The following is a 22805-nucleotide window of genomic DNA, read 5'->3' as shown; positions in this document are numbered from 1 at the left end:
TTTTCAGTGTTGTTAGGCTAATTAAAAACAATGAAAAATTTTAACAGGTAAATACGACAGTTATACGCGTATGTTGCAAATGAATCCACCCACAGATTGTGCGAGCACTCGCGGCTTGAGTGCCACGTTGCCTAAACTCCGGTTTGAAAACGAGGGCAAATGTGAAATATCCGAGATGCGAATGAAAGTTAGTTCTTAACACCGTAATTTTTATAATAATAATAATAATGATGATCGTTTATTCAACCTTTTTGCAGCATAAACTGAATTACAAGGCGGGTCATTAATTACATACAAATACCTCGGAATTATGACACGTAAATATAACTGTTAACGTTAAGACATATAACATTTCGCTATTTTAAACGTGATTCTGGTATTTGATGGTGCAAAAATTTCCAAATCTGTTAGTTCTTGAGGCCGGGCAGGCACAGAAACAGATTCTCCTATTCTAAGGGCATACGGTCTTGTGTGCGCAACTCGCGGCACTAAGCTTCGTAGCAGGTCGGAAGAAGTGTAAGTTCGTTTGAGAAATGTTATGTACGCATCCTCCCTCCTCTGGCGCAGCAAAATTAAGCCTGATTTCTTAAGCGCGTCCTAATAGCACAGAGAAGGAAAGGGAGGGAGTTATCATAACTCCAAAAATGGAGAAAAAATTTTAGGTACAGGATAACCCCAACCTCGTCCCCAGGGCTTTTCCCTGAAAAAATGGGCCCCACCCATTTTTTGAGGGAAAAGCCCTGGGGACGAGTTTGAGGATAACCCCTCTCTGTCCTAATTTAACTCCGAATTTGGGGTCATTTTTACTCCAGAAAAAGAGTTCTTTTTACACCCAGTCTGGAGTTAAAATAACTCCGAAATGGGGTTACTTTTACTCCTTTCATTGTTTTTTTTTTACTCTTTTGGAGTTAATTTAAATTAACTCTGAAAGTGGAGTAAAAATTTTAGGTACAGGCAGGAGCCAAGGGCTCATGGTACAGGATAGCTCCTTTTTGGGGGTTCTTTTAACTCCTCAATATCTGGGGTCACTTTTACTCCTGAAAAAGAGTTCTTTAAACTCCTTTTTGGAGTTAAAATAACTCACCAGAAAATAACGCCACTGTAAGGAGTTAAATTAGCCCCACTAGAGGAGTTTTTATTACTCCTTGAACATTACTGTGTACTTAAGTGAAACCCTTTTCATAGGAAAGCTTTTACACTTGGCCTCATTTTGAAAATGAGGGTTTTGGAAACTCGGAAATGGCCTCAGTTTGGAAGTGAGGCTTTCCGAAATTCGAAAATGCCCTATTTTAGAACTTTATGAGTTTCAAGGGAAAATTACAGTGGGCAACGTGGGCTCACATCAGCCTCTTAATGTCTTGCTCCTTGATCTGCGTAATTCTCCAGCTCATGAAAGCCGAATCCAATAATTCAGTGTTAACTATTCAGTATATAGGGTAGGCCATCAAACTTGGAATAATGATGATGAAAATCACCTCGTTGAGAATTCTTTCGTATAACCGCGCGTGTTCAAAATATCGCGGGCAAATGCACTGGGGATAGACCGTAACCTTGACGACCGCTCAGCTACTTCTCGACCAAGTGACCAATCCGAAACAGACTGGCCGGCCGCGAGGGAAAATTGGGGATCTTGAAACTAGGAAATGATTTTAGTGCATGCGCGCGCGCCTTTGAGCGGTAGTAACTGTACCAATATTGCGATGCTCTGTTATATTTAAAAATTTCATTTAATTTGCAATGTCGCGTGATATTTGCCATGGTTTCCACTTGAACAAATGACATGAGTGCTTTGAATATCTGTTCACCGATGGACAACGTGACCTTATTGTTTTTGTTGCGTGCTTTATGCTTAAAAAATCACTCGATCGATCACTTGTTTCTCGAACGCATATATAGTGGTTAGAGATGACACGCGGCGGAAAAAGTGGGATGTTATAAAGCATCGCGTGAGTGATATATCCGTGAACCTATTGAAAACATCGCAAAGATCCCAGCTAAGCCGTCGTAAAAAATAAGAAGCAACGATGAAGTAATGTTGCGCTCGCTTGGTCACGGAAAGCAGTTGAGCTGAAGGACATCTAGTGTTCGAATACTATGAAGTTGTACCGTATTTTAAGCATCACTGTCACGGCTGTTTTATTCTTTGCAAGAAGCTCTTTTGGACAAAACCCAGGTAGGTGATAGGCAGTTTAGTGAAAAATTAGTATGTAAAAAGGTAATCGACTCTTCATTAGGGTTAATATTGAATGGAATACTGTATTCACTTCACGAACAAGCAACATGGACATTTTGGCTGCATGCCGTACAGATCTTATGCTTAAATATTCTGAGTTAGGAGGATGTCAAATTTAAGAGTTTCACCTAATTTTTCATTCTAGAGCAAGTGATATTTGGAAATGTGGAAATATTTATTTTAAAACCGACAGACTTGTTGCGTGGCATGAAGTGATATTACTTGCCCTCTATATCTGAATTTTTAAGTCACTATAATCAAGACAATCAATTACCTGCCAAATAAATACTCGTATTTTAGAAAAAGAAAAAAACACAATTATTGCAACAATCTAAAACTGAAGTAGAATAGAAACTTGTACTGATCAACGAATTGAAGAGTTTGAAGGAAGTAGCCCAGGAAGAGCGCTCAAGTGGAGTTTAGCTCTCTTATCACTTTAAAAGCGTCGTGTTTAAAATAATTATCCGCACTAAATGAAAAATAAAAGAAAATATCATTTAAACTAGTCTTCCTTGTCTGGCAGACAAGCTTAAATCTCCTTGATATTTGACCGCATGATTTCACGGTCAGTCAAAACGCTTAAGGTCTCAAATTTTCGGTCTTTTTGACAGTGTGACATATACAATGATACTGCATATTTATTGTAAGAGTTATAATGTACCTGCATGGGGTGAACTCTTTTATTTTATAACTCTTACTGAGCGCGTGTTATTCATTCGATTTTCCACGATTCATCGAAACATCACACGATCAATTTTTCCTTTGAAGCATCCTTTTTGAGAGTAATATTTAGTTACTTTCACTTTTTGTAGGTGACATTAGGTCGCGAACTAAATTTTTGTAGAGTCTGATTTCAATGTTTGACGCTATCTTTCATAAAAAGCCACCTGTTAATTTGAATTTTAAAATTTTTTAAGGTTTAAGTTCATGAATAGCACCTGACCGAGTTATTAATAGGTCAGTTCAAAGTAGACAGACTGCAAATTATATTAGTTGCTAAAAAATATATATATATATCTACGTGTATGATACAAAACTTCGGTATCTTTGGTCATCTTTACCCTTCAATTACAGACTTTTTATCTGTAGAATTTACAATTAGTTTTTTCTGTGTATAAAGATTTGAAATCAAAGTAAGTAAAATTTCAAATTGATCGCGTTTGTTACTCATGTTTAATTTTGGGGTTATTTCGCATAGATCGGAGAGACCCCTTCTCTCTCTTTGTAAGCTCATGTGTGTAATTCCAGCTCTCTAACAATGAAACTAGCGAGTTGCTCGGCTGCAAACCTTTGACGAATTTAGACGAATAAACGCTCAGTCTTTTATTATGTAGACCTCATCAATTATTGTTTACCGACCGGCAGTAGAAATAGACTACGAGTAGTCCCTCATTTTTCCTCAGGGGGAGTAGAGCGAGCGAAACGCGAGCGCGCGTGAAAATCACTCCACTCGAGAAAAGGCGACACGCGGCGGGTACTATCCATGAGGAAAAATGGGGGACTACTCGTAGTCTACAGTAGAAAGTGTGGTAAAGAGATAAGTAGGTTTTAGGCTCACAGCACCTTTTTTACTCAAGGCTTTCTTTGATGGAATCAACATAGCCAACTTAGGTACTTTAGCACCCCATAGAGTAGCGTGTTTACTTTCAGTGGCGCCCGATTACATTCAGGCCTTCTTTCCAAAGCAAGTAAATTGGTTATTAAAATAATTTTTCATTCCAATGCAGGTTTACCTGAGCTTACGGCGCTCTATCCTCTAAATAAACAGTATGGTACTACAGACATTAGTAAACGCAATAATCCCCGCGGAAAGGAGAGGTTCGTTGAACTTGCTCCAGGGAATTACGGGCAACCCGCGGGATCATACCTTTTCTCCGGGACATCGTCAAGTTTTATAGAGCTGCCAAATAATGGCGGTCTGGATGCTAGATATTCTATGACTTTCGTTGCTTGGATACGGCCTGAAGACTCTACTGGGCCGTTGCTTAGCTACAGGGTGAACAATAAAGACGGCGTAAGAGTATGGCTTGAGAGACCCAATGTACTAGCAGCCTTGTTTGAGACTAGGAATTTAAATCTGCCTTATTCGATCAAAAGCAACAAAATTCGACTTGAATCGTGGAACTACGTGGCTGCATCATACGACAACTCTACTGGAACAATGAAATTATGGATTGACGGCCGAGAAGAGAGCAGTTTTAACGTTGGTCCAAATGAACTTGCTACGCAAGGAGAAGTGAGAATTGGAGCTGTTCCAGGCGGATCGGATTTTTATAAAGGACGAATAGCGTGTGTACAGATCTATAACAAGTCTCTTTCCGGACAGGAGCTAAAAGCAGTGAGAGATAGATGTCTTGTTGAAGGTGAGTAACATATCTTTTTATTCTCTACAAGTGTGGCTGTTTTAGCCTGAGAAACTAGCCAACATTTTGCGATCCCACCTCTGGTTTATCCGCGAAATGACGTCTAAGGAGCATGCGCAGAAATTCCGCACCGAAAAAGTGCCCCTGTTTGGTTAAAAATTTCCTTTATCCCGTCAGAACCAATGCCCAGATCTGGGTAGTGACGCGTCATTAGTATGGAGTTACTGTGCTCGTTAATCAAGTTTCATTTCGCAAGGAAACCATTGGCGACGTCGCGAGATCGGTCGGTTGTTTCCTCAGGCTAGAGTCGCGAGTAAACGTCACCTGTACCAATTTGGATTCTTATCTAGCTGCTAAATCAGGACCAAAATGATACAATTTTCAAAACCGAAACAGTAGAGACCCGAGCTAAAGAGAGGTAACAGACCTTTTGAACTGAGGCTGTATGTGAACTGAAACCATCCCCAAAACCTTTGCGGATTGTCGCGTGCACTTTTTCCGACAACCTTTCTTGAAATTGCTGTATATGAAAACTAAGTAGATGGCCAGGGCCCAGGGTAATTATGGGAAGTAGCCACGTAGCAGGGAAGGTGTGGGTTGGAAGGGGACTGAACAAACAAACAAGGAAACAAAGCCTTCAAAGGAACCACTTTGTCATTTTTTCGTACATCCTAGATGACCACGACCCTGTTCCTTAGCTGACGGTAAATTCTGAGTGTTTACTCTTCATTAGTAAACCTCTTAGGGCGTGTTGGATTGACCTTATTCCGGAATAACACTAACTCTAGAAATCACTTTATTTGGCATTTATTGCTGATTCATTAGAATATCTTGTGGTCTCCTTGAAATAAATATTCCAATGTATGCAGAGGCCGTGAGAATGGTCCAAAAATGACGGCACCCATACACTCACAAGAAAATTAACATTTCGTTTGAGTGTTTCCCGAATCCTTGTGGTAATTGAATCCTCCTTCAAAAATGTCTAGGACGCACTTGTTTCAACTCTGTCAAGAATCCTAAGACGATTCTTTTTTTTATCTCTCCGCAGTGCCATCACGACATATAGGCTGTTATGCCGACAAAGCTGTCGCTGCAATCCCTTCATTAGAAGGCAAAGATCCCTTGTTAGATGGAGACCCCAAAACAAGAGAGGACGCTTTACAAAAATGTGCGCGCGTCGCATTTAAACTCGGCTACGTCTATTTCGCGATCAAAGATGGCGGACATTGCCTTTCGAGTCTTACTGCGCAAGACACTTACAACAAGTACGGGCTGTCTACAGACTGCCTGGATGGAAATGGCGGGAAAATGGCAAGCGATGTGCACGAGATTATAATGTTCAGTAAGTGAGATTTGTATACACTTTAGAAGAAATTTGATTGGCTATAAAACAAAAGAAAAAGATTATGCTCCTCGTTCGATTTCAAGTAAGTTAAGAAACAGTCCCAAACCTCTCTTATATGTTAGTTAGTTTCTTTTTGCTTGTTTCTTTTTTCAGTTTTGAAATCTTCACAGTGAAGTTGAAGATGAAACTTATTAAATTACTGAGCCTCTACGGTAGGGGTACCTGCGGACGTGGATTTTGTCGCGCGTTTTCCTTGGTTTTCAGGCGAGATCAAAACGTTTTTTGAGAAGTAATGCCTCTAGTGAGCTCAGCGTACCATAACGACGACGAAAACAAGAAAATAAGTAAAGAAAAACTCTGAACGTGCAGTACACTTTTTGGCACATTTCTTTACCACCTTTGCACGACTAACATTGTCAAACTTCATTGAAATGGCAATGCGATCATCGCCTTAATCTGTAGGATCGTCGCTTCATCAAAGGCGGTCGTCGCAACTTCGATGTCGTCGGAAATACCCATGCATACAGAGGCTCATTATTCTTTTTGTTGACTGAGTATAAGACCAAAAATTTTTAAAACAGTGTAGTGACAAACTTATTATTGTTGCTGCGTTGTTTTTGTCTCTGAAGGCAGTCCTTTCTTAATTCCCCCTTAAGTAAAAAAAAAAAAACAAGACAGCGGGGGCAACGAGAATGTCACCATTCTTCGTTTCACAGTTTTGACTCAGTAGCGATAGTGATTCCAGCTCGTTCAATTTGTGTCAAATGTGTTTTTTTCCTTAAGCTGAAATTTGAGTGACCGTGTACAAGTCCATACGGAAATAGGCTAATTATTGGTTGTACGTTCGCGACTTCTATAAAACGTCTTGTCATGACCTTTCATGTTGTAGCTGCATTATATACGAAAAAAATGGACTCTAAAGTGCGATGCACGTGCAGCTCTCGTGACTAGTGGTTCTCGTTACAGTTTCCGGCTCCATGGGTGTTTCTCCATAATATGCCCACATCTCTACTGAAGCTATTTCCACAAATAGTCCATTCTTAAGCTAAAATGTTGTAGTTAGTTACATATACTTGACTACCATTTTCTACTGTCTTTAATCTATTCACAGAGTATCAAACTTGCTGGAATGGATGGTACTCAAAAGGAGACTCCTGTTTCAAGCTCTATGACGACAAGAAAACCTGGGCTGACGCAGAAGCTGTTTGCAAAGAAGAGAGGGGCACTTTGGCGAAATTAAACTCACAAGATAAGAGTTACTTCGTGTTTCTGCATTTGATCAAACCAGCCAATCCCAGCTCGGGCGTGTGGATAGGGTTGTCTCGTGACATGAATATGAAATTCTATTGGTCGGACGGTACTCCAGCGGAGCCGTATACGAACTGGGCACAAAGATCCCCGGATACCAGCCCCGGAAACAAAAAGAACTGCTCTAAACTGGATGTGTTTACCGGACTTTGGGAAGACGAGGAGTTTGATTTCACTTTTTCGTTCGTTTGTGGAAGAGGTTGGTTTTAAAAAGGCTCAAAGCAACAAGCATAATCCTTTAATCATATAAATAACTGATACAATAAAAATATGAATTTCATATATTTAAACTGCGCGATGAAGAAATAGATGCAGAATGAATAATTGTCAGCAGAAAGTAGTCTGCCACGCTGAAATGACTCCATTTTGTATTTTCCATTGTAAAATCTTCGTCTCTCTATATATTTTAATTCCCAAGAAATCCTTTAACACAGAGATAAAACTCTGTCTTTTCCCCTGATCTTCTTTATGTCATTTGTCAGTTAGCACCAATCCACGACAAGAAAGAAAAACTGAAGTTTTTAACACTAAATAGCTCTCTTCTCTTACGTTAAATGGCTCGAAATAGCTTAAAGTAGAATTGTTAAGTGATAGCTAGTCGGGTACTTTTTTTAACAATTGCAGTGATTCCTGCCACACCTCGCGACGTACACGTCCATCTCATGGACAGTCACTCAGCCCTCGTCATGTGGTCAACACGTGAACAGTCTCAGGGACATGTGACGTCATACTACATAGAGTACAAAGTAAAAAATTATGACGAGGTGCAACTTAAGGTTGTACAGAACCAGAATATAACCAGTTTGACAGGTCTTCAGTCGCACGCCGTGTATGAAGTCAGAGTCCGAGCCGTGAATGGTGCTGGTGGAGGAGTGTGGAGTCATTACGAGACATTCTCAACTGGCGAAACTTGTAAGAAGAAAATGAAACCGTTTTATTTTTGAGTTAGATTTCAAAATATCCCAATATTTGCGTTGGTCAAACTTTTGGTACTTCGCCCCTGAAGAATGCCTGCGCGCGCAGACGTATTTTTGACTATCGCTTATTCTCGTCCCCAGAGCTACTCGGCTTAATTTGTAACCGACATCCGGTAACGACTGCTTCCAGAGCCCCTCGTTTCCCGACCACGTGACCAAGAAACGACGGGCTCTGGGGACGAGAATGACTGTCGCTTTGACTTTCGCAGGCTCACCTAAAGAGAAAGACACCGAATGTTTTACATTTTCTCTTGAATGAAATTTTGATTTTGTTGATTACAAATTGTTTCTTTTTTTTCCCTCTGAAGTTAAAACGACTTCAAATTCACATTTTGGCTTTTAACTGGCATTCTTGAGGGTTGTACCTATATCATAGCGGCCAAAAAGACAACCGAGGAGTACTAGGAACGACTTTCCTGTTTGGTAGGTCTTGATTGTACCTACATCATACACCCTTTCCTCAGGGAAATAAAAAAAAGTCAGTAGTGCGAACCTTACGTAACCATACCTTGAGAAACTTCGTGAAGGCTCGTGGAGTCGTTTTAACCTCGGAGAAATCCCGAAAAAGAATAAACAATTCGGAAATTTTTTAATAGTTTCCAAGATATGCTTTTTGTTATTTCTTTATACAGACCCTCCTCGTATAAACCCATTTGAGCCAATCAGAGCTCTCGTGCCAGGAGAGGATTTGATACTCACCTGCACGGCCCGAGGAGGCCCGGAGCCCACAATAACATGGTACAAAGACCGGAAGTTGATTCACAAAAACCGGACATTGGTCATTACAAATCAGACGCCAGCTATGGAGGGGCTGTACACCTGCAGAGCTAGTAATGGTATTCAGCCAGATGATATTGCATCTGTTACGGTGACTTCATTGGGTAAGTAAGATATCTTTTCTCCCACTCAAATACAGGAATATTTAAGTATCATCTGTTTTGCATCCTGAGGAAGCTTTAAAAAAGCTATCCTTGTCCCAGCGGCCGCTCTCTCTTTCGCGAAGAACCATTTCGAGAAAAGCCTCTGGGGCCAGGGTATAATAAAGCGACCTGTAATAGACCTTTCCAGTTTGTATTTTTTTATTTTCCCATTTCAGACCACGTGATGGTACCCCATACACGTACATATGCACGCATAATTTATGAAAGAAAAAAGGCAGATTCCCAGGAGAACATCACGTGGTGTGAATTGAGAAAACAAAACTTACAAGCTAAAAAGATCTATTTTCATTAAAAATTAATGAGGTTATCGATCAACAGTCCAACGGAAACCTGAAGGACTTTCTAGTAAAGTTTGATAACCGCCTGCTTTATAAAGCAAGCTTTGCATGTAAACAGTCTCTTTTAGAGTACTAGCTGGAATAAAAAGGGAGCTGACGTTTTGCGATCAGATATTCGTGCACGAACGAGGTTGCCTAATAACTCTAAATATAATTCTTTAAAGGGACAGGTTCACGGTTAAGCGCATGCTCATTAATTAAATTACTTCTTTTCAATTTATTATTAATTGTAACGGTTAATAACCCCTCTCACATGTATCTCAGCGATCTCAGAGTGTATTTCAAAGTAGAATTGTATTTCAGAGTCACCTGAAGTAGGATGGAGGAGTACTAAAATCGATCGCAGAAAAAAATTAGTGGATTATGCCAATACTACCAACGTTGAATTTATTGTTGACCCGAAGGTTTTATTCCATGGTTGATTAATTTACCGCCATTTGCATATATTTAAGTTGATCAAGTGCAAGTGACTGCCAGGGGAGTGCGCAGATTGGTTCTTTGACAACATTATGACATGATCATATTGCTTGCATAGACGATACAGCATGTCCCGGCAGAAAAACAGCATTTTGATAAATGAGCATGCGCTAAGCCGTGAACCTGTTCCTAATTAAAAAAAAATGCTAATATTACTTGATTCTTTCCTAGCTACTCCCGTTCTAAAGCACGCGTGGGGGACTGCATACGAAGGCGAGCTTTACCTCAAGCAAGGAGCACGATTGTCCTTAAAATGTGAAATTGCAAACACAACAATAGCGGAAATCACGTGGTACAAGGGTGACGATCCTTTACCTTCGCAGCGGTACTCCTCCAAAAGCGCTATTGATATTCAAAAAACCTCTGGTGATGATTTTGGTGTTTATGAGTGCAAGGCCAAGAACTCCTTGGGTGTGGCCTCCAAGAAGATAAAAGTGGTGAATGGTGAGGAAGATTTTAAAAGAACGCTACATGACACTTATATGCTTATTAGGGAGTTTACAGGTCTTCATTTAAGTCTGCGAAAACAGCCGCGTTCCTCCTCGCTCCTCGCCGCTTATAGGGACTTTTAGCTGTTAGCTGTTTCTCCTGGCGAGGAGCAAAGAGGAACGGCTGTTTTTGCCAGTTTGGTCTTCATTTATAATATTTCTGTGTAGATCACAACAACCCATAACCCATACATAAATGAAAAACAAGGTGAATTTCAGTTTCTATAGTTGCTAGGTACCTTCACTTGTTCCTTCACCTGTTGGTTCACTTGTTAATTAAAAGCACTTATCTATTAAGTTAGCCCTGATGTGTAGCAACCATTATGAGTAACTATTTTTATAGCCTGCGAACACGCTCACCATTTTATATGGCGAGCGAATTGAAGCGAGCCACGACTCGCGAGAGAACTCGCGAGGGAACCCGCCCTTCGCACTCGCGTCTCCTTTCGCGTTCCACTCTTGCGTGACTTCTTGCGACTCTCTCAAATGGAAAGCTAATCTCGTACCCAGATCTCACTTTGTCTTGACCGTGGGAGATCTGGGTACGAGATAAATGGACAGCTTGCTCGCAGGCTACCATGTTTATAACTTGATACTTTAAGAACAGTTATCCATGTTTTCATTTCTTACTGCTGAGATCTAAATCCTTGCCTTTTCTCTTTCCAATTAGCTGAACAACTAACTCGCCTCAATATCGTCATTGGTTGCCTTGCATCCCTGTTGTTTATTCTATTTGTGGCATTTGCGATCGTGGTGTGCCTGTTACACAAAGCGAGAAAGGCTGCAGCTTCAAAACCGGAAGTAGAGGAAGAAGACGATCCTCTCCCCACCCTCTCTGGTCCAAGACCAAGTGATCACGATTTTAAAATACCGGAAGTGCGGTCCACTGGTTCACCTAAAATACCACCAACTAGGAATAAGCCTTCATACTCGCCTCTTAATACAGTCGATAGTCCAAATGGCGGAACAAGCATAACAATTGAAACTACAAAGTTCTAGGAAAACAGTTGCGTTGCAGTTTGCTTTATGTTCCATTGCTAAGGGGCCAACCATTTGACTTTTGAAGGGGGAAGGAGAGGTATTGGTTATTTGGTTTGTGTAAGAAATTTATTTCTTCCAAACCTCTTGTGATATAATTTTTTTCCCTTTTTTTAATCCAAATATGACACAAAGATCTCCTTTCCTTCTTATTAGAATCTTTTTCTAAACATATAACAGAAATCGAAACTAAAGAGCAAAGAACCCCAACCCGGAATCGGCCTAACGCTGGATCGAAACTCACACACCAGGGCAAAAAAAACATACAATATTAACTTTGCCGTTAATAGTTTTTAAAATTGTTAACAGGCTTATAAAAGGAATAATGTCAGTCATAAAGTAACAAGAATGTTTTTTTAAAATAAAGCGATGTTATTGAATTCAAATAATTAAAAACAGCAACAACGACAAACTTACGCTTGTCATAAAGTCAGGATTGCGGTATGATACTTGTGCGTGATGATATTAATTGTGCTTCTGAAAACTAACCAAAGATCGTGCTCTAGTTTCTGAGGTTCTAACTTTCATTTTGCTCGCAAATGAGTTCCGCTTAAGTTCTGACTGATCTCAGGATTATTGAAACGAAAGAATTTTCGACTCCGAAACCTGAGGCCTTCCGTGCTCTGAAGTCCACTTAATGGAAGAACCAATCACAAAGAGCTCTGAAGCAAAGTTACCCAGAGCTCATTTTTTTCCTTCCGTTGACCATGCGCAAAAGAGAGATCTCTGAGGATGACAATGAACCTTAAGCTTCAAATCAATCACATTCCTAGATACTTCGATCATTTTGATCAGTACCGACGATCTGTCGCCTGTTCCTTTAGACGAGGGTATAAACGAATGCTCTTTGGACGAGACTGGTTATTCGAGTTCTATAATCAATGCTTAATTAGAGCATGTGTGCAGTGACAATGGATCCGGTGTCGCTCCTGAAATATTCTCGTTCCCTGAGCTGAGCCTCTGGAGTAAATTTATAGGGAGTCTTTTAACAAACGGGGATTAGATTAAATGACTTAAAATGAAAAAAGCTAAGAATTTTTATTAAGCTGTGCAACGAAGTTTACATTGACTGTAATGAAATCCTAAAGAGAACTCCTCAAGCGCATTCACCGGTCGTGCGTGTCACGCTCCTCGCTTGCTTCGCACTTGCATTCGCTCGCCTTATCAAAAACGCCAAAAAATAGCCCCCGTTCTGTGGGGAACCTAAGAGATTACACGCAAATGAGAGCTACGGACAACTTCTTCTCTGTGACGCTGTTTGTGGTGCTGTGTAAGTTGACTGCAAATTTTGGGTCTTGTAAAGCAAATCTTTCAGTAAGGCCAATCAATTAAACGCTATGGAGCAGTTGTGTGTAATGTTTTTGTCCTATAGAAGGTGATTCAAATGAGCATTATTTTTCTGTGTGGGTACTGTTTATTGTGCAATGCCCTGAGGTGGTTTGAATTCACATTTTGTGTGTGGGAATCATAAAATCCTAAAGTTTACCATACAAGTAGTAGCTTCTGGGCAGCATTTTTCTCGTATAGGTGCAATACTCATTTAAGTTAATTGCTTATTTAGTGCAAACTACTGAAATTACTAAACGTGAGTTCATTTGAATCCTCGTGTGAAAACCTGTGTTCCAGTCTTCCGTGTCTGTTTTTCATCTTCTTTTTTTTTTTGAAATCTGGTTTGATTAACGTGTTTAGCGGGTGTGAAAAGGGCATTAGATTAAGTAAAGCTTATGAAAAGCACAACCATCCAAGTTAAACCTTGCCACCGAAGCTTCCAGTTTGTTTCTTTGAGCACTTCTACAAATAAAACAGGGGCATCCAACGTCAATTTTCGGAAAATATCTGTTCGGAAGACGATTTGAGATCTAGAATTTTCGGAACATTTTTTGTAAAATTTCTTGCTTGCCTACCTCTCCTAGGATTTTCGAACATCTAAAAATTGGTGTAATTGCCCGTTTTCAACGGATTTTTACCCTAAAAAGGTCACCTAGAATTTTCGGGAATCTGTTTTCTGGCTGAAATTTTCGAAAAGGTAAGTTTTGATCCCTATGATTTTCGGATCACTAGACTTTCAGCTAGGAAATCCGACCAGATGAAAAAATTTTTTAGGGGATAAAAATATGCATATATCTACCGTTTAAATACTAAAATACGCTTAACAATGCTATGTTTAAGTGGTTTTGAACTATATTCTCGTTGGGTGCCCCTGCAGTTTGTTTCTTTGAGCACTTCTACGAATAAAATCTTTTGTTAATTAATTTTTTGAAGCACGCATTGAACTAGACACTTCTGGGATTTAAAGAATTAGCGACAAATAACAAAGTCCTCAGTGAGACAAAGCGATTTGGACAAACTATTGTCTTCTTTTTTAGAACTGAGTTCTTCTGTTTAGGCCGCAATGTGTTGTCGCTGCGTAAAAGCAAACTGCATAATGAACGAAAAGATGGCCGATTACGGCATCAAGGACGCCGAAGAAAAAGGCTGCAACTATAGCGATGAGGAATTCGAGATCACACTCAAGATTACTCCAGTGTTAAAGTTCGCCTCCGGTCCGGCTCAAGGCTTACAATTTGACTTTAATAAGAACCTACTTGAACTGCATTGCATGCAGCGGCCGATCAATGTAGAGCTGGTTACGCAAACAAACAAACTCCAGAGGAACGTCGAGAACGGGGAAATAAGAAAGGCTGAAAAATCAGAAGTTAAAACCCAAAAAGGAAAAGTGAAAAATACAAAGTTTGATGAGAGTTTAGAGAGCAAAACGACCGCAGAAAAATTCGTGATGTTACCGGCAGAAAGCTCGCCAAAGTCTCGAAGGTCTCTCTTAAGAACTTTATCCAATCCAGACGCAGCAGTAAAAGAATTATCGCCGAGACCTGGAAGAAGATTGTCAGATCCTGCGGTACCTTGTGAGAAAAGCCTGGCCAAGAGCTCTTTCGATGCCCAGTCTAGCTTAAGGAAACTGCGCCCGTATCTGAAACGCAAAGCCGCATCTCGAATACAGCTGTTGGGAAAAGTGAATTCTTCCACAGGGTACAAGCGTAATGAGGGAGGCAATAAAGGTCGACTGGCTAAACGTATGTACCCTTCCTTAAGCAAGGCTTTCGAACAGTTGGCACACATAGAAAGGCGCGGGTCTGATCCTTCTGATCGCTTCTCTCAAGATCTCTCCAGCTCAGTGCGGAACACGGTGAATAACTACGAAGTTGCGATAAATGACTACTCAAACCAGATCCATGGACTGGCAGTCAATCTGGAAAAATTAGATGCCAGTAACAATGCAGAACTCGAAGAAAACTCTGAAGACAGTCGCAAGGCATATCGTCGACAAAGACCCAAGGACGACAATAATTGCGTAGAAAACTGCTTTAAAGCTGAAGACATCCATTTGCAAGAAATCTTGGAAGAAGTCCTTCGATCGCATCTTCTAACAATGGAAGATTACTCTCCTCCGAGTTGCGACAGGGCAAGCAGAAGCATCTGTAAGATTGTTACACGTCTGTTGGGCGGTGCGGTAAATGGCACGCATGATGGACAGCGCAAGTTAGCCTGCGTGGTGTACATTGGAGCAGTGAGAGATGAAGGAATACAAATGGCTGCACAAGCTCTATGGTGCCCAGAAGAGGACACTTTTGCAGCTGCGAGTTTTAGAAACGAATCAGTGTGTGGGATGGCAGTCATGATCGCAACACCGACTTGATGAATTGTACGGCCTTTTATTTTCCAGTCCAGCGTTAGATTCAGGCTTACACTGCGAGCAGAGGTTTCACTCTTGCACGACTTTTAGCGTTTACGAAGTCATTTGTGTGGCTTATCTGTCGGGTAGTTGGTTTGTTTACCCCCCGTCTACGCGACAGACAAGCCACGCGAACCACTTCGAGTAAACGCTAAAAGCTATGCAAGCCAGAATCGAACACGCACACGTTTAGAGGCGAGTCCCTAACAGGTTTCTCAGGATGCGGCATTCTCCTTACTTAAAGTCCAGGATTCGGGATTTAAAGCAAACTTGGGGCGACATTCGGGATTAAGAGTGTGCACGGAATGCAATATGCCAAATTACAAGTGTGAGAGAAAATTGGGGTCAAGAAGATAGGATTGATGAACCCTAGTAGGGACTAGCTGTCTGGTGTCGCGGTCAGGGAATGCTCAAGATCTGCACTTGTCGACTCAGGCCCTGTCCACATGAATCCGGATATTTTTGAAAGCGAATGAGCGGTTTCACTGATTTCGTGTGGATGGATAACCGTTTGGTTTAAAAACAATGTGCGGTTTCAAAAATAGTCTGGTTCGTGTACAAGGGCCCCATCATGATATAAATTGTCCGCTAACACTCGCAAAATTTTTGCACAATGACACTTTTTTGGTCTGAAATAGGGTCAAGATTTGGAGAATCGGGCGGCAAGCCCCCACCAAGAATTGGTGAATTACTTTAAAGACAACAAACTGATCCAACGCAGAGCGGACAATTTTTGGGAAAATGTGTCTACCTTGCTAAAAAAAATTTGTCTGCTCATCTCTCCAGTAACGAAGGGAAGGTTTTCTCCCAACAATAATGAATCTCTGAAAAGTAACGAGACTTCAGAACCTTCTGCAAGAAGTTCCAAATTATTTTTTCCTCGAGAGAAGCCTAGAATTTTCGGCCCATCCTTTTTAACCCACCAAAATGCTTTTTACTGAAGTAAGTTGTATGCATACGCTTTTACTAGGTAATTACACATGTCACGGCTTGCGAGAAGACGATAGATTGTACTACCTTTTTTTTTTTATGGTACAAATTCCCGCATTTTTTGATTAAACAAAATGTTATAAAGTGTCAAATACTCAAGAGGTTACTACTCTGTTAAACCAACAGGAAGTTATAAGTTTTGTTTGGCTTAAAGTTTTAGCGGAGCTCTCGCGCGCGAAGCGCGCGCAGAGGAGCACCATGGGTAAGAAAATGTGGTAATCTACCCATCCGAGAAAATTTGGTAATCACGTGACCATACGCCCGACCGTCCGTCCGCACCACAGGCATACCAATGTGAAATAACTTAATCAACAGGTATGGTAACCCAAATGCAACTCGAGGTTATATTGGCGGAAATCGCATAGCCACCCGCGCCTGTAAAGCAGAGGCAACTAAAGAGTCAATAAAGACGAAACCGGAAAGCGGAAATTGTTTCTGTATCCGTGTTTTCTAAAGTACTAAGCTTAGATTAATTGTCATGTCCACAAATTTGGAATATAGAGCAGGAGAAAGACAGAGAAAAAGAGAAAAAGCGGCAGGCCAGCGAAACTCAACGAGAAAAAGGGCAACAGAGATCTAGAGGGAGAAATAAAAAACAAAGGAGACATTTTTTTGTTGGAAGAACAACATAAACATTTTGTAGCGGCGGTGACAAAATGAGAAATGCTAGCGGCCACCAATGCAAGGAGAAAATGAGCGGCAGTGAAAAAAAGTGAACGAGAACACGTACGACATTTTCTCCATAAAAAAGTTTCTGAAAGTTTCACGTTGTGGTCGTGCAAAACAACGGCAAAGAAATGTACAAAAAAAGTGTGCTGCACGTGCAACGTTACTTTTTTTGCTAATTAGACCTATTGTTGTTTTTTTACCGTTCTCCGGCGTTGCCTTCTTCGCTTAGCTTATATTTTGTTTGAACAAACTATAAATATTATCGAGAGCTTCGCTTTTAGCCCTGGCTAAATCTATATATTATTTTATTAAGTTTTATTTGGCTTTGGCTTTTGGCTTTGGGGTTTTGCTGCTCCGCGGCAGAAAAGCACTTTTTTTCCTGACTGCACTTTTGAGCAACGAAAGATCATGAAAAAAAAATAATGAAGAAGCATTGAGGAAAGAAAATCACTTTCTTACGAAGCAACTAGACGAGTTTTTCTTCGCAGATTATAATTTTTGTAATTAGTTAATCGTTTAATATTTATTTGAAAACTGATGACTCTCTCTTGCTTTCTACTTTTTTTACCTTAATTTAATTGCAGTTGTTTTCTTTTCGTATCATCCCTGGCCCGCCTAGACTAGCTACAGCTATTTGCGGTATCAGGACACTTGAAATACACTTTAATAGAAATTTTATAATAAAGTCTTGAAGTCTTGAAATAATTTTAAAAGCATTTTTTTTCTTAGTTTTCTATGAGTTGACCGGTATGATAAACAATGTAAAGTTCCTAAAGTAACGAATCTCGTTACTTGCGGATTTAGCAGCCTTTTCCCATCGCTACTTTCGGAGGGTCGCTAATTTAAGAGGTCGCTACTTTCGGGTAGCTAAAGCGTGTATCGTACATGGGCCGTACGAAGTTGCGATAATAATTGGCGACAATTGTGAAAACATCCATACTCAACAAACCTAACATATATGATCCAAAGTAAGAGATGTAAAAAAATATATATAGGTGAAACTAAACGCAGGCAACAAACAATCCACTCCAGGCAAACGCCACAGCAGCAGTCCCCGGGGGGGAGGGGGGTGGGGGCGGGCAGCAGTCTCTTCCCACGCCAATCGATCGCAGACATGGAACTTATTCTGCTGGAATTACAACCCACTCTCAGCATGCCACGCCGTAAGGCAAGAAAAACGTACTTCAAAGATAGAGGCAAAACCCTGTCACCAGACGGTCTGAACCAAAGGAATGAACATTGAACTGTTTCTATTTTTAACTACCGTAAAATTCCGAAAATAAGCCCCTCCATCTATAAGCCCCTCCAAATATAAGACACCCAAATATAAGCCCCCGGGGGGCTTGTACCTGGAAATTTCCGTCAGATACAAACGGAATACGGACAGCAATGTCAAGTTCGCGGACAGTGAAGTAAGAATGGCTTCTATAATAAAAAATAAGAATGGCTTGTATAATAAAACAATTATTAGATTCGGTTTTTGTGATATCCGGAATAATCAAGGTCTCGGTTAGTGTTATCAGCCTCAGCCTTCGGCTTCGGCTGATAACACTTACCTCGACCTTGATTATTCCGGATATCACAAAAACCTCATCCAATAATTGTTTATTATCACTGCAAAATTTCAACTCCCTATATATTAACCTGTAATCAAACTGGCGTCGATGACCTGGCAAACTTTTTTAGGTGAGCCGTTATGGCATACAGATATAAACCGTCCAGTTTTATTTTGTTCTTTTCTCTGTTTTTATTTCTTCCAAATTTAAACATTGTTTTGATATTAAGCACAGAGTGAAAAAGGCGTGTTTTGAATTTCAAGTATAATTATTCATCCTCTTGTTTTTTTGTGACAATGATTCTATAATTAAAATACAGAACAATATTGGTTTGTTCGCGTTACCACAGTAAAGAAAAGTGAGTGACGTTAGAGTGACTAATTTCCAATTTTTGTCTGAGTTTTTGTCTGAGTTTTTGTCTGAGTTTTTACCCCCTCCCCCGCTCGCTTCCCACGCGTCACTATACTATGCCTTTACATCCATGTTATTCCTGCAGGAGCTTAGCCTAGACTTAAGACAAATGATTTATATATAAATACAACAAGATGTCTGTAGCCTGCGTAGGCTAAATGTCTGTAATAATCATTGTCCATAACTTTTTTCTTGACTGAAGGATTAACACGATTGGTTCATACGCATGCATGCATAAATACATGACTACAAAGCTATGATAAAGCAATACAAAGCATCCGCTTGGAATACTATGCCTTGTCATACCATTCATGGTTTCACATTAATTACGGAGGGCTTTCGGTGACCGATCCACTATCAAAGTTGGAAGCGGCCAGTTTGCACTGTATTGATCCTTACAATTGTGACAGGTAAGAGAGGTAGATGATTCATTTTTTTTACGTCAGCATAAGGTATAGTACATACAGCATAAGCTAATTTACTAAGGAGAAACATTAGAGCTAAAAAAAGTTCCCCTGCAGGTCTTTGATCATATATTTGTTGAAAGCTTCATGTCTCAGGAAGTTTTCTTTCAAACTGAAGTCATCTACTAATAAATACTCCCCAGGAAATGCTCCAACTTGCTTCTTGAATGATTGCATTTTAAGTATAACAGTGAGACACAACGAACAGTTCTTGTGGGATCGGAACCGCCGTCGCTGCATATTTCTGTCAATTTCTGTCTATTTATTGATCATGTTTTAAGAACTTGAACACACCCAAACAAAATTCTAGTCACACGTTGGGTCTTTCGTCTTCGTTTTGTTAGAGGCAGCTTACACACCTTAATTTCTACAAAATGGTGGCAAATTTGGTCATTCTATACTTGTCCTCTATAGTATACTTGTCCTCTATGCCTCATGATGTCTTGCTGGAAGGTAAAAGCTCGATCTTTGCACACTGTAGATGTAATTGCGGAACTAGGAGGGCTAATTAACATGCATGGAAGGTCTAAGGTACTCAAAAAATATAAATATAAGTAAGCAAAGAGAGCGCTTGCGTAATTTCCGTAATCCATGTAGTTTGCATCAATTTTTGAAAAGTTTAAGGTGCTAAATTGGTGCTAAGCTTCCGATAAGCTTTTGCGAAAAGTCCAACTTCATATATAACCCGCCCCCAACCCCTCCCCGTCAAAACCCACAGGGTTCCTTAGCAACGCTGATCTTTTCACGCATGACGATACTGAGATATATATCATGTTAGCGCGCGAAAGCCCACCCACTATTTCTTTGGTAGATGTATAATAAATACATTTACATTTTATTATATTGCGAGTTGAGAGTCAAGTTTCCGAACAGGAAGTCGAGAGCTCCGCCTGGCAACATACTGGTTAGCTGAAGAGAAAGAATGAACCAAGAATGAATATCAACAGCTTGGGATAACTTAGCATCGAAAGGTTGTCCAAAAGCTGGCGGGGATAGTTAAAACGGCCGCATGACTCACAAATATCTTTTTTCATGTGAAACTAGAACACGTACGATGTCCTGATTGGTCGGAGATGACTACGCTACAATACACTGATAAGCAACAGGAAACGACTCTCAATAGAATGAAGTTATTATTCCATCTTCTCAACAAAAAATGTTTTTTTTTTGTATACATTGCCATATGTCTTCTCAATACCCGCAGGCGGACCTTAACAAAATTAAATATTAATATGCTTTAAGCCAGAATAGTAGAGTTAAAAACGGCCCCGGGAGCACCACAATATAAAAGTAAGGGGGATGCCCGTCAGAAAATTAAAATTGAACTGCTAAGTCGAAGGGAGACCGATGTGGCAGTGGTTCAATCTTTAGCTGACCGCTTAAAGAAGACTATACTAAAACAGACATCACGGCATTTTTTTCACATTTCTTTATGCACAGCCCTACGGGATCCATGGATGGGCAAATATAGTAACTTTTCGTCGCAAACACCCAAAGTAAGACCAAAATCTGCAATTTACCACTACACCCCTAAGCGAGACGACGAGCATCCTCTTCATTTATATGTGGGAGTCCCCCCCCCCCCCCCCCCGCCCGGGAGGGCGGCCTAAATTGAAAATGACTCAGTCGCTTAGTGATGGCATTTGGTAAATTCAGGAGCCCATCAAATGCTCCTGGTAAATTATACACCGCCTAAACTCTGTCTTCATTCTAACCTTCCTTAATTTGGTTATTTTGATTAATTACTTGTCTCCTTAATTCGCTTTGTTGCCTCTAAAAGTACACTCAGTGTCACTTACCCCCTCCCCCGCTCGCTTTCCACGCGTCACCGTACTGTACACCCATGTTATTCCTACAGGAGCTTGGCCTGGACTTAAGACAAATGATTATATACAACAAGATGTCTGTAGTCTGCGAAGGCTAAATGTCTGTAGCATCCAGTCGTTTATAATCATTGTTCATAACGTTTTTATTGACTGAAGGATTAACACAATTGGGTCATACGTATGAATGCATATAATTCATGATTACAAAGCTAATCCAAGCGGGCGCTTCGTATTGCTTCATCATGCTATGCCTTGTCATGCCATTCATGGTCTCACATTAATTACGGCAGACTTACGGCGACCGTTCCACTCTCAAAGTTGCTAGCGGCCAGTTTGCACTGTATTGATCCTTACAATTGTCACAGGTAAGAGAGATAGATGAATCATTTTTTTACGTCAGCATAAGGTATAGTACATACAGCATAAGCTAATTTACTAAGGAGAAACATTAGCAGCTAGAAAAGGTTCCCCTGCAGCCTCTTTGATCATATATTTGTTGAAAGCTTCATGTCTCAGGAAGTTTTCTTTCAAACTGAAGTCATCTACTAATAAATACTCCCGAGGAAACACTCCAACTTGCTTCTTGAATGATTGCATTTTAAGTATAACAGTGTGACATAACGAACAGTTCTTGTAGGATCGGAACCGCCCTCGCTGCATCATCATTCATCATGTTTTAAGAACTTGAACACACCCAAACAAAATTCTAGACACACACGTACAGATCACAAGCTGACGAGGGACTTCCAACAGGGTCTTTCGTCTTCGTTCTGTTAGAGGCAGTTTACACACCTTCATTTCTACAAAACGGTGGCAGATTTGGTCATTCTATACTTGTCCTCTATAGTATACTTGTCCTCTTTGTGTCATGATGTCTCGTTGGAATTAGGTAAAAGCTCGATCTTTACACACTGTAGATGTAATTGAGGAATAAAGAGGGCTTATTAACATGCATAGATGTTTCAGATACTCCAAAAATATTTAACAAAAGTAAGCAAAGAGGGCGCTTGCTTAATTCCCGTAATCCATGTAGTTTGCATCAATTTTTGAAAAGTTTAAGGTGCTAAATTGGTGCTAAGCTTCCGATAAGCTTTTGCGAAAAGTCCAACTTCATATATAACCCGCCCCCAACCCCTCCCCGTCAACCCCCACAGGGTTCCATAGCAACGGTGATCTTTTCACGCATGAAGATACTGAGATATATATCATGCTAGCTCGCAAAAGCACACCCACTATTTCTTTGGTAGATGTATAATAAATACATTTACATTTTATTATATTGCGAGTTGAGAGTCAAGTTTCCGAACAGGAAGTCGAGAGCTCCACCTGGCAACATCCTGGTTAGCTGAAGAGAAAGAATGAACCAAAAATAAATATCAACAGCTTGGGATAACTTAGCATCGAAAGGTTGTCCACAGGCTGGCGGGGATAGTTAAAACGGCCGCATGACTCACAGATATCTTTTTTCATGAGGAACTTGAATACGTACGATGTCCTGATTGGTCGGAGATGACCACGCTACAATACACTGATAAGCAACAGGAAACGACTCTCAATAGAATGAAGTTATTATTCTGTATTCTCAGCAAAATGTTTTTTTTTTGTATACATTGCCATATGTCTTCTCAATACCCGCAGGCGGACCTTAACA

General features: G+C 40.4%; 2 protein-coding genes across 2 annotated transcripts; both read left to right on the top strand.

Moving 5' to 3' along the window:
• Positions 1 to 1686: 1686 nt before the first annotated feature.
• LOC140921811 (uncharacterized) lies at positions 1687 to 11794 on the top strand. Its single transcript, XM_073371812.1, has 8 exons — positions 1687 to 2173; positions 3961 to 4596; positions 5645 to 5938; positions 7053 to 7448; positions 7874 to 8161; positions 8859 to 9107; positions 10154 to 10426; positions 11141 to 11794. Exons 1-8 carry the CDS (start codon positions 2095 to 2097, stop codon positions 11467 to 11469), a joined length of 2544 nt encoding a protein of 847 aa, XP_073227913.1. The 5' UTR covers positions 1687 to 2094; the 3' UTR covers positions 11470 to 11794.
• Positions 11795 to 13945: 2151 nt separating this feature from the next.
• Positions 13946 to 15202, top strand: LOC140921876 (uncharacterized). Its single transcript, XM_073371874.1, has one exon. It carries the CDS (start codon positions 13946 to 13948, stop codon positions 15200 to 15202), a length of 1257 nt encoding a protein of 418 aa, XP_073227975.1.
• Positions 15203 to 22805: the final 7603 nt, after the last annotated feature.

This window comes from Porites lutea, chromosome 12 (genome assembly GCF_958299795.1).
Source record: "Porites lutea chromosome 12, jaPorLute2.1, whole genome shotgun sequence".
NCBI lineage: Eukaryota > Metazoa > Cnidaria > Anthozoa > Scleractinia > Poritidae > Porites > Porites lutea.
This window is presented reverse-complemented; position numbering and strand designations above follow the sequence as displayed.

What these genes read in the sequence shown, in the direction of transcription:
- LOC140921811 (XM_073371812.1), top strand. Translation starts at nt 2,095, where the DNA reads ATGAAGTTGTACCGTATTTTAAGCATCACTGTCACGGCTGTTTTATTC. An exon ending in CTCTTTTGGACAAAACCCAG is followed by an intron (nt 2,174 to 3,960) that starts GTAGGTGATAGG and finishes ATTCCAATGCAG; the next exon opens with GTTTACCTGAGCTTACGGCG. An exon ending in GCACGAGATTATAATGTTCA is followed by an intron (nt 5,939 to 7,052) that starts GTAAGTGAGATT and finishes ATCTATTCACAG; the next exon opens with AGTATCAAACTTGCTGGAAT.
- LOC140921876 (XM_073371874.1), top strand. Translation starts at nt 13,946, where the DNA reads ATGGCCGATTACGGCATCAAGGACGCCGAAGAAAAAGGCTGCAACTAT.